Source organism: Muntiacus reevesi, chromosome 9, assembly GCF_963930625.1.
Source record: "Muntiacus reevesi chromosome 9, mMunRee1.1, whole genome shotgun sequence".
In the NCBI taxonomy this organism is placed as follows: domain Eukaryota; kingdom Metazoa; phylum Chordata; class Mammalia; order Artiodactyla; family Cervidae; genus Muntiacus; species Muntiacus reevesi.
Window position 1 is genome coordinate 37047830 of NC_089257.1, and position 12710 is coordinate 37060539.

General features: G+C 41.2%; 1 protein-coding gene across 1 annotated transcript; it reads left to right on the forward strand.

Annotated features, from left to right (window-relative positions):
* Positions 1-749: 749 nt before the first annotated feature.
* LOC136175985 (olfactory receptor 2AT4-like) lies at positions 750-1715 on the forward strand. Its single transcript, XM_065946154.1, has one exon. The coding sequence runs from the start codon at positions 750-752 to the stop codon at positions 1713-1715; it is 966 nt and encodes a 321-aa protein (XP_065802226.1).
* Positions 1716-12710: the final 10995 nt, after the last annotated feature.

Sequence of the window (12710 nt, forward strand, 5' to 3'; positions counted from 1 at the left end):
CTGTTGCTGCCCAGTTGCAGGAGAATCTATACTCAGTTCCGACTCCAATCAGGAATGGCTCTTTCCGCCAAAGGGATTTTCAGTGTCACTCCCGTCACTGCAATGTGACAAAGAGCCCCACATCCAGAGACAGAAAAGGGAGTACTCAACTTAGAGACAGGCAGAACCACTGCATCAAGCCAACAAGGAAGAGGGAGCCATTCCTGGTCAATAATTACGATGAGAAGATAGCATGTTGCTATAAACTTCAGAGAAATCAGGCCTCCCTAGCAAGGTGGTGACAAAGATGTCATTTTTTAAAAAACTTAAAGCAATGCCAAAGAGAAAGGAGCTCAAGGACATGGTTTAACAGACTCAATATCCCTGAAGGATCATATGCGACATGGACGAGGGGACCAACAGAGTTCTTCCACAGCACTTAGCACAACTGAAATTAAATAATTATGCAATTCTTTGCTTAATGTCTTTCTCTACTGCTGAAATTTCAGCTCCATTAAGTTAGAGATCTTCTTTGTTTTGTTCAACTTGTTATATACTCAGCATGTAACATGGTTTGGTATATTGTAGGTAATTTTTTAAAAGGAAAAAGGGAATTCTGGGAGAGGATGAAGACAGAGCCCATCATTTCTCTTCTAGTGTTGGTTACATTATACAGTGATCACTCTATAATTAATATTCCAGAATCACCGATTGCTCTGGTTTCCAAGTACTCCCACCACCCACTTCCTGGGCATCCACCTTAAACCATCATGGAGACTATAGCCTGTAATGAATCAGAGGAGTCATGGACCATCTTCTACCTTATGGGCATCCCTTCTCTGCCGAAATCCCTCTTCCTTCCTATCTTCTTCATCTTTCTCCTCCTCTACCTGCTCATCCTGGTGGGAAATGCCCTGATCCTGGTGGCTGTGGTGGCAGAGCCCAGCCTCCACAAGCCCATGTACTTCTTCCTGATCAACCTCTCAGCCCTGGACATCCTCTTCACCACAACCACTGTCCCCAAGATGCTGTCCTTATTCTTGCGTGGGGATCGCTACCTCAGCTTCTCTGCCTGCTTCCTGCAGATGTACCTCTTCCACAGTTTCTCCTGCTCTGAAGCCTTCATCCTGGTGGTCATGGCCTATGACCGCTATGTGGCTGTCTGCCGCCCACTGCACTACCCTGTGATCATGACCCCACAGACCAGTGCTGCCCTGGCAGCCAGTGCCTGGCTCACTGCCCTCCTTCTGCCCATCCCAGCAGTGGTGCAGACCTCCCACATGGCTTTTGAAAACATCGCTCACATCTACCACTGCTTCTGTGACCACTTAGCTGTGGTCCAAGCCTCCTGCTCTGACACCACACCCCAGACCTTCATGGGCTTCTGCATCGCCATGGTGGTGTCCTTCCTGCCCCTTCTCCTGGTGCTTCTCTCCTATGCTCACATCCTGGCCTCAGTGCTTCGCATCAGCTCCCAAGAAGGACGGTCAAAAGCCTTCTCCACCTGCAGCTCCCACCTCCTGGTGGTTGGCACTTACTATTCATCCATTGCCATAGCCTATGTGGCCTACAGGGCTGACTTGCCACTTGACTTCCACATCATGGGCAATGTGGTGTATGCTATTCTCACACCTGTCCTCAACCCTCTCATCTACACGCTGAGGAATAAGGATGTAAAGACAGCCATCACCAAAATGGCATGTCCCTGGAACCCAAATAATCCTGCAAAACCCTGATTGATAGTGAACTTTATTTTCTCACAAACACCAATAACAATAGAGGTAAAATTGGACAATTCAGATAGCCAAATAATTAGAACAATACTTCTTAAAATACAGTCCTAGGTATTCTTCCATTGTAACAAAATAATGATTTTCTTTCCTTGATTCACAGACAAAATGGATTGGGCTTTTCAGTTTTTAAGCTGTGACTCCCAAATTTCACAAGATTTGTGGTCACATTTCCATTAATTCAAACAATTTTGATTCTCAGAGACTTAAGTATTTGACTAGAAAGAAATTCAGTTTTTTTCCCTTGTAGAGCTTCTAATATTTCTAAATGCCCCCAGGATTGCTGACACATAGATATGAATCAGCCTTGCCGTTTTTGCTGGAGTAGTAACTTAGAAATTCTCTTCAAGGAAAACATCTGAAACTGCTACCATCTCAATTCTCATTTCCTGAAAATACACTGCTACTACCAATGTGTCAATAGCAGTCATGCAGGAAATTTACCACTGGTGTCTAGGCCTTCATAGCGTCCTGAAAGTAGAGCATACCCTTCCTTGAGCTTATGCTTAGGCAAGAAGTATTCCTTAGCAAACCTGTACAGGCACCAAAGCATTGCATCCATAACAATGAGAGCGAAGTCGTTTTCTCTTATTAGTAGCACGCGGTGTCCAGGACCTGCACTCTTGCTCACAATACAGCCCTAGGTATTCTTCCTGGCCCTAGACGCCAGCCCAAGCTCTTTATTCCCTTTCCCTATGCCAAATTTCCTCTTGAAGAATATTTTCCACCTATCACCTCACCTGCTAATTGGCACAGTCTCTCTGTATCTCCCGTTTTAAAAAAAGTAATTTCAACTTTTGTGCATCAAATGACACTATCGGGAGAATAAAAAGACAATCCACAATGGGGAAAAGTATTCATAAATTAAGGAATTAACATCCAAAATATATTAAGAACTCCTACCACTCAAAACAACAACAGTGACACCCAATTTAGAAAATGGGCAAAATATTTGAATAGACATTTCTCTGAAGGAGACATACAAATGTCAAATAAGCTCATGAAAAGATGCTTGACATTACCATCCATCTGGCAAGTCAAAACCATAATGAGATAGCACTTCTAACCACTAGGATGGATATTATCCAAAAATGGAAAATAGCAAGTGTTAGAGAGAATGTGGTACAATTGGAAAGCTTGAAAAAAAAATGATGCAGCAACTGTGGGAAAACAATATGATGGTTCCTCAAGAAATTAAATATAGAGTTAATGAATGATCCATCATTTCCACTTCTGGGTATATACCCAAAAGAATTGAAAGCAGAGTCCTAAGAGACATTTGTTCACCTGTGTTTATAGCAACACTATTCACAGTAGCCAAAAGATGGAAACAGCCCAAATGTCCATCAGCAGGTGAACAGATAAACATATACACCCAGTGGAATATAATTCAGCCTCAAAAATGAATGAAATTCTGATACATGCAGCAACATGGATAAACCTTAACGACATTATAAGTGAAATAAGCCAAGTACAAAGGGATAAATATTGTGTGATTCCATTTACATGAGGCACTTGTCATGGTCAAATCATAGAAACAGAAAGTGAAACAGTGGTTACGGGGAGCTAGGGGTGAGTGGGGAAGGGAGAATTACTGTTTTCTGCATATGGAGTTCTGTCTGGGATGACTAAAGAGTTCTGGAAATGTACAGTGGTGATGGCTGCACAACATTGTGAATGGACTCAATGCTACTTTATGTACATTTAAAAATGGTCCAAATGGTAAGTTTTATGTTACATATGTGTACCACAATAAAAGATATTTTTTTTAAATAAAAGATATTTTAACAAATAGTTTCAAATCAGACCACAGGTCACAGATCCTTGAGTAGCCCATGGGCTGGCTGCCATTTTGTCAGATGTCCATCTCTAGACCCACTGATCAGCTGTGGTCAGAGGAAGATGTATGGAGTTCATCACATGGTTTGACATGAACACAAGAATTCATGGAGCAGTTTGCCTTAAAAAGTGGGGTGGGAAGGCATTTGAAACCTGGTACATTTAGGGGACTCATTGTCCTATCGGTGTCAGGCAGGTGTTGGGAGGTTGTTGTGAAGATTTGGGTGAGACTGGGAAATTTCATCTCTCAAATATCTCTAGCCTGCCTCTACTGCTCTCCATCCCGCTTCATTCACTCTGGTGCAGGTGTTGGTTACCACCTTCTCTCTCCTAAAGGAGCACAGCCATCTCTCCAACCATCTCTCTGCCTCTGTGCCCACCCTCCACTTCATACGTGACCAGAATGGGCTTTCTGGCAGACAGATCTGGTCACCCTACCACCCTCAATAGAACTTAAAGGCTCTCTCTGCTCTGGCTCCCCCTAAGTGACTTCTTTGACCTCACATTCTCACCATTGCCTCTCTCATGGCAATTCTGAATTTCTTTCAGTTTGCCAAACACGCCAACTCATTCTCATTCTCACCAGTCACTCACCCTTCTCTCTTCCTCTTTGTCTATTTCAACTGAAATCTTAGTCAGGCTTCTCCTGAAACATCACATTCTGAGGAGCCTGCCCTGGCACCTTGCCCTGAAAAGTGAGGTAGATACCTTTGTGTGTGCCCCCTTAGCACTTCATTACTCCCCCATCATAGTGTCACGTTAGTTGCTCAGTTGTATGACTCTTTGCGATCCCATGCAGTGTAGTTCACCAGACTCTACTGTCCACGGAATGCTCCTTGCAAGAATACTGGAATGGGTTGCCATTTCCTTCTCCAGGGGATCTTCCCAACCCAGGGATCAAACCCGGGTCTTCTGCATTGCAGGCAGATTCTTTACCACCTGAGCCACCAGGGAAGCCTCATCATGGCACTTTTGAATTTTTACCTTTTGAATCTTAGGAGAAAAGAGCTCCGAGCTCATGATACCTATTAGACTGTATAGGCTTCTTGCTTGTTTTATCTTCCCCTTTACCTCCAAGCCCCCAATTCCCACTCCACTCCCCTTTCTCACATTATGTATGTTCATAAATATAAGCATATCTTTGAAAAGTAGATAGTGTTGTTATATGCATGTATGTACATGTTGAATTCACATAAAAAGAATTATGTTACACATCTCCATTTATCTCTTACATTTTCATTCAGTGTCTCTGTTGCTATTTATAAATCTAGTTTCATTGGTTCTTATTGGTATTCCATGATATGATTTCATCACATTTTACTTTTCTAGTGGAGGCCACCTAAATTACCTCTAACTCTTTGCTATCAGTGTGTCTTGATAAATGCCCTTGTGTATGTCCTTGTATGAATCCATGGAAGATTCTCCCTAAAAGATAGAACAAGGAGTCAAACACATTAGTCATGGGTGTACACAAACTTTAGCTAAACATAGTTCCTCTTCATTATTTGTAGATTCTGTGTTTGCAAATTCATTTACCTACTGAACCTAAAACCAATTCTTATGGCACTTTCAGGGTCCCTCAGGGACACACCCAGAGCAGCAAAATATCTGAGTCATCATGTGCATGTTACCAGTTGAGGTCTAACAAGAAAACACTTTACCCTCTTGTTTCAACTCATATCATGATCAAGTGTCCTTCCCACGGTCTACTTTTGCCATGCTTTTAGCATTTTTGTGCTCTTTTGGTAATTTCCCTGTTTAAATTGGTACCCAAGCACAGTGCTCAAGTGGTGTCTAAGACTTCTAAGCATGAAAAGTCTGTGATGTGCCTTGTGGAGAAAATACATGTGTTATTAAGCTTCATTCAGGCATGGATTATGGTGCTGTTGGCCATGAGTTCAAAGTTAATAAATCAATAGTGTATATACTAAATGAGGATTTTTAAATTAATTTTTATTGGAGTATAGTTGATTTCAATGTTGTGTTAGTTTCCACTGTACAGCAAAATGAATCAGTTATACTTATACCTATTGTTGCTGTTGTTCAGTCGGTAAGTTGTGTCCAACTCTTTGCGATCCCATAGACTGCAGCATGCCAGGCTTCCCTGTCCTTCACTATCTCCTGGAGTTTGCTCCAACTCATGTCTATTGAGTTGGTGTTGCTATCTAATCACCTCATCCTCTGCCACCCCCTTCTCTTTTTGCCTTCCATCTTTCCCAGCATCAGGGTCTTTTCCAATGTGTCAGCTCTTTGCATCAGATAGCCAAAGTTATTAGAGCTTCAGCTTAAGCATAAGTCCTTCCAATGAATATTCAGGGTTGATTTCCTTTCGGATTGACTGGTTTGATCTCATTGTAGTCCAGTGGACTCTCAAGAGTCTTCTCCAGCACCACAATTCGAGTGCCTCAATTCTTCGGCATTCAGCCTTCTTTATGGTCCAACTCTCACACCCGTACGTGACTACTGGAAAAATCATAGCTTTGACTATACAGACCTTTGTGGGCAAAGTGATGTCTCGCTTTTTAATATGCTGTCTAGCTTTTTCATAGCTTTCCTTCCAAGGAGCAAGCATCTTTTAATTTTGTGGCTACAGTCACACCACCCACAGTGATTTTGGAGCCAAAGAAAATAAAATCTGTCACTGATTCTACATTTCCCCCCTTTTATTTGCCAGGAAGTGATAGGACCAGATGCCCATATATACACATACATATATCCACTCTATATTTTCCCGTATAGGTCATTATAGAGAGTATTGAGTAGAGTTCCCTGTGCTATACAGTAGAATCTTATTAGTTACCTATCATATATAAAATAGTGTGTATATGTCAATCAGAAATACCCATAAAACAAGGTTATATATTTGATCACATCAGTTGATGAAAATGTTGTGACCAGAGGCTCACAGGAAACTAATCTTGTGCTCCTCCTAGAGGAATGACTGAGTGTATTCGCAGCAACTCAATAGAACACAGCTACCACAGATAATGAGAATTGACTGTGCTGAACGTACTTCAATATTGTTTCCTTGAATGGCTATGCCTTTTATACTCCAGCAGTAATGGACTATAGACTATAGCTCCCACCCCCCCACATCCTCACCAACATCCTCTTCCAACTCTCTAATTTTTTCCTTCTTTATCAGGCTAAAGTGGTACCTCATTCTGTTTCATTTGCATCTCTCTGATTACTAATGAAGCATCTCCTTGGTAGCAACTAGCATTTTCCCATATTGCTTATGGAAAAACTGCTTATTTTCTTTGGATTTCCTGTATTATTTCATTGCTTTCAGGACTTCTGTATGTTTGCTCCTTGTCAACTTTAAATATTACAAGTATGTTTTTCAAGTTTGTGATCTGCCCTGCCTGCATTGAGCAGAAATTCTTCATTTTGATATACTTAAATCCATCACATTTTTTACCTTTTAATATGTGGGGATTTAGCCTTTCCTCACCACAACATCACAGCTATTCCTCAATATTTTCTTTCACTAGCTTCCTAGTTTTTTTCTTATACTTTTACCTTGAATTCACGTGGAGCTCTTCTTTAAGTTGTAAGGTAGGAATTCTGCTTTATTTTTCTTCATATTTGAAACCATATTTTCCATCAGTCTCTTCTTCTCTCTTTTTTTTTGGCCATGCCTTGGGGTGGGATCTTAGTTCCCCATCCAGGGATGAAACTTTTGACCCTTGCAGTGGAGCCACAAAGTCTTAATCACTGGGCTGCCAGGGAAGTCCCACCAATTGCTCTTAAAAATCTTGTCTCTCCTCGTTGTTTTATAGCCCTATATTTATCAAGTTTCCATACACTTTGTGTACTTCTGAGTTATTTATTTTGTTCTACTGTCTACTTGCCTATTGGAATGTCAGTACCATATTATGATACTATTATAGATTTGTAGTATGTCTTTTTACATATATGATTCAGGAAGCCCCTTCTCACCTTTCATATTTTTTTAAGTTGACCTACCTGTTTGAAGTTGACTTACCTGTAAATTTTGGAAGGTTTGTAAACTCCCTCAAAAATGCAGTGAAAAATTTTTGAGACTTCATTAAGCTACCACTCCCACTTATTTGATACAGCTCCCCATTTATTAAAATCTTTTACGTCTTTATTTTAAACTTTTCAACAATCATGGTTATCATTTTTGATAGTATAAACTTCATCATTTGTGTTACTATTGTAAAAAGCATTTAAAATTTTTTTCTAGTTATTGCAGCCTGGATGGGAGGGCAGTTTGGGATAGAATGGATACAGTATATGGCTGAGTCCTTTTGCTGTCCACTTGAAACTATCACAACATTGTTAATTGGCTATACTTTAAAATACAAAGTTAAAAATTTTTTTCTAGTTGTTATGCTAGAAAAAGATCTATTTCTAGCTAGTATAGAGTTCCCCAGTCACAGCCCTTATCACACTGAATTATAATTCCCTTTCTATTGCCTGTATTTATTCTCCATTAGATGCCAAGCTATGTGAGGACAGGCACTGCCCCTGCCTTTTCCATCTCTATATGCCCAGCATCTTTCGTAGGGCTTGGCACATAGCAGTCGCTTAATAAAGAACTCAGTCCTTGGCACATGGTGTCATTTGATGTTCGTTTCCTCCCACTGTCTGAACAAAAACCACATCAGATTCCGCGTTTTATAGATGGATATACTCACACTCAGAAGATGTGTTTCCCATGGACTCAGCATAAATTAAAGAAAAAGTTGGAGTCACATCCCAGGTCTCCTGGCTGAGATGCATTTCATTTCCTTTACGCTATCTCTGCTGATTAAATGCCCCTTGTCTTAATCTCATGGGAAGAACAGATGGCAGATTCTCTAGTCAAGGTGTAAAACCAGAGACAAAGGTCAGTTTTCCTTGAGAGGGTCAAAGGACCTGAAGGATGATTCCTGGTGACACAGAATCCCAAGCTGTCCCTTGTTCTCATCTCCATACCAGTAGGTCTCAAACTTTTGTGTGGGTTGAAATCTCAGCGAAGGCTTGTTCAAATATAGGTTGTTTGGCCTCCTGCTCAGATTTTTAAAATTCAGTTTGTTCTAAGTGAGGCTCAAGAACCTGCATTTTCAACACAAGTAGGCGCACAGAAGGCACTCAGTAAGCATGAGGTTTTAAAATACCGTCTTGCAAAACCAACAAGTTGATAACAGTGCCCATTACAACACTCAGCACTGCCCTATAACTTTCTCCTTAAATGCAGTGTGAGAAAAAAATGCTTTGTTAAAAGTCAACTCTTTTCTTTTCTTTTACCAGGCAATGAAATCCTTCCTACCCAGATTCTTTTTTGCCTTGTTGGACAGGAAGTCAGAGCCTCTTTCTCACCTACTGTCCCTCTCTTATTCAAGTGCCTGAAAATATCTATTGCTCTTTTCCCTCCCTCTAGATTATTTTTTATATTTTGTCCTATTTTACATTGTCTTCAATTTCTACAGCTGTCTCAAACTGTTCTTTTACATAGAATATAAATAACATATATGTATTATATATGTTATATTAATATAATATATATGCATATAATATATAATATAATATATATGCATATATTATATATGCATAGGTATCATTAAGAAGACATCTGCTTAAAACAAATAATGACCACCAGAAAAGTTAAGGACTAGGTACATTTTTGTTTTATTCTCAGTAGATTTTCTAGGATAATCTCTAGTTTCAGGGGATTTTCCAACACCTGAACTGCTTAATTAATGTTAAAAGTGGCAAAACGGTGATCAGAAACCTGAATAAAATGAAGAAAGTACTACGATAATAAAGGGTAATACTATCAGGCCCTAGATGGGCTTCCCAGGTGGCGCTAGTGGTAAAGAACTTACCTGCCAATGCAGGAGACATAAGAGACGTGGGTTCAAACCTTGGGTTGGGAAGATCCCCTAGAGGAGGGCATGGCAATCCACTCCAGTATTCTTGCCTGGAGAATCCCATGGACAGAGGAGTCTGGCAGGCTATAGTTCATGGGATCGCAAAGAGTCGGACACAACTAAAGAGACTTAGCACGCATGCACGCATCAGGCCCTAGACAGCAGTTGCTGTCATGGCATGTTGCAAGAGCCTGGTGTGATTCATTGGTATTTCCATATCTTACAAGAAGCCCCCTCCAGGGCTAGGATCTCCATTCCAGTTGCCAGTGGACTAGTATTCAGAGAAGACTTCATTGCCTCCAGAAGGCTCACAGGACCCCTGGGAAAAGGTCTGGCAGGGAGCCTGTTGCCCTCTTCTACTGGCTCACCTGCCTAGTTATTGGATCCTATTCATGTGAGTAGTCACCACTGGAAGCTTGTGCAGGCTGGCCCCAAGAAGAAGAGAAGCAGTCCCAAGAAGACAGGGTGGTAAGTGCTAAGGGTGCTGCAGGTACGGGTTCGAGGATCTGCAAGCAAGTGTGAGGTCACTGGGCAGGGTGCAGGGCAGGTTTAGGATCAGACAACCAGGACAGAAATTGAACTGGGGACTCTGAATCTAACGCTCACTGCCTGTCCCGGTGCCTCCTCATAAAGGCCTCAGACATCAAAGAAGGTTCTTCCCTGACTTTAATTCCTGACAGTTCAGAGGTCTTAGGGTCCAGTGACCTGTAGTCTGAGCTCAGACTTCTCTGATTCTGAAGATTTATGATTACACAGCCAAAATTCTGACAGTAAGATTCAAATATCCTAATACTCTATTATCTTAAACCATTCTTAGTGTATAAGATGCTAACATTCTCAGATTCAAGGTCTGTGGTTTTAGATTGTAAAAATTTAAAACTGAGAAACAAAGATTCCAAGGAAAATAGGATTAAAAATAGAAAATTCCATGATTTTAGAGATTATAGATTCTTAGAGTCTTAAATGCTAAGATCTTTGGAATCTAATTCCCATTGACTTCAAATTCTTAAAAAATTTTAATTTGAAAAGTGTAGAAATCTAGAATCTTAAGTTATGACTTTACACCTAACTACTGGTGGTACCTGATCAAATAAGTCAACTTTCCAGCCCACCTGCCAGGAGAAGCTTTGCACCTTCTGACATACTTTGCATCTTTTGCTCAGGGGCAAACCTAAATCAATGTCAAAGCTGCTGATCTGCACAGTCACTTACTGGTAAGGCCAGATTGTGTATAGACTAAATGTCTTCTCTGCCTTCAGTTTCATCACTGTGTTGCTGGAATGGACACCAATTACTTTTTTGTGTGCCCAGCATCTCTTCTTTTTAGAAACTGCAACTCCCAACTCCATGCAAATCTGACGGGATTGTCAACCACACACAGCATCACCTTCCCTTCCTCATGGACACATGACCCAGTATGACTAGAAAATTTCCATATCCCGAACACAGCAATCCTTCCACACAACAACATATATTAATACAATGAGAAAAAGAGCTCTGTGAGTGCTCATAAACGCCAGGTTATGAGCAGTAAGGACAATGTATATACTGTGAGTCAAGTTTTGCTCCTGCGTGAATGAACCTAGTGTCTATCATACAGAGTGAAGTAAGTCAGAAATAGAAAAGCCAATATAGTATATTAACTCACGTATGTGGGATCTAGAAAACTGTTACAGATGAACCTATTTGCTAGGCAGAAATAGAGATGCAGATGTAGGGAACAGATGTGTGGACACAGGGTGGAATGAATCGGGAGACTGAGGGTGTTTTTTGTGCACTTCCATGTGTAAAACAGATCCAGATCCAGATCCTGCCATGTCTAAAACAGTGGAAACCTACCTTATAGCGCAGGGAGCCCAGCTTGGTGCTCTGTGGCGACTTAACTGGGATTGGGGTAGGGACAGAGGGAGGGGATATATGTGTACGTGAAGCTAATTCACTTCATTGTACAGCAGGAACTAACACAACATGGTAAAGCCACTCTATCACAATTAATAAAAAAAAAATTTGCTCCTCACCAACTTTTCCATGTGGTGGAAAGAGTCAGGGTTGGCTTATTCATAGACACAGTAGCTACAGTATTTAACACCCGCCATATTTTTTGGAAGCCATGAACATGTTTTAACTTCTTTTAAAATTAGAAGGAGAAAAGGAATACAATACAGCCTGTATTATATTCATCTTTAATAATATAATCATCTTTAATAATATAATTGTAAAATAAAATCTTTTATGTTTTGATGTAAGGAAAGGAACTCAAAAAGAAAAAAGTACTGATGATCCATTAAAGTTGTATGTGACTTTGGAAAGAACCTGCCTGAGAATGAAACCAGCATGGGAAAAATATCTCTGAGAGATGGAGCAAGTAGAGCATGTGAACCTCTGGATCAGCCATGTCAGATATGCAACCATCCCCTTGGATCCCCAGTTAGGTGAACAATGGATTCTGCATTTTACTAAAGTTGGTGAGTTGGATGCTTGTTATATTGTTGGCTTCCCAGAAGCTTCCTATGTTTGTAGAATTCCCCATCTTCTTCCACTAAAAATGCCTTTACTTGCTTGCCATCTTCCCTTGCAAGAAGAACCCAGGCATGTGAACTAAATTCTCTGGCCCAATAGAGATTTTTGTGAGCTACCTATATCCATTAGTAAAATTATTTGCTGATTAAGCCAGCCACAGTTGGTTTCTGCTGTTTGCAAGGCTCTACAGTACTTTGGCCACCTCATGTGAAGAGTTGACTCATTGGAGAAGACCCTGATGCTTGGAGGGATTGGGGACAGGAGGAGAAGGGGACAACAGAGGATGAAGTGACTGGATGGCATCACTGACTCAATGGGCATGAGTTTGAGTAAACTCCGGGAGTTGGTGATGGATAGGGAGGCCTGGCGTGCTGCGATTCATGGGGTCGCAAAGAGTCGGACACGATTGAGCGACTGAATTGAACTGAACTGAACAGGTACAGCTAGTTCAAGCTGGGCTTCTGTCCCTTGCAACAAGTGTTCGAACACACAGCAGAGCCCTCTCTGCCCTTGCCTCTTCCTCGGGGGACTAAGTCCATCACTGGTGGTATTTTCCCAGCAGTCAAAGCTCATTCATTCCTGGAGAGAGAATGGGTCAGACTGAGTTCTAGCCAGGGAGGGACCACAGGGACCAGGAAAGCTATAGAGTGCAGTTTGAAAAGTCAGTGTGATTTAAGGACTGTCCCTTTTTTCCTGACTCCAG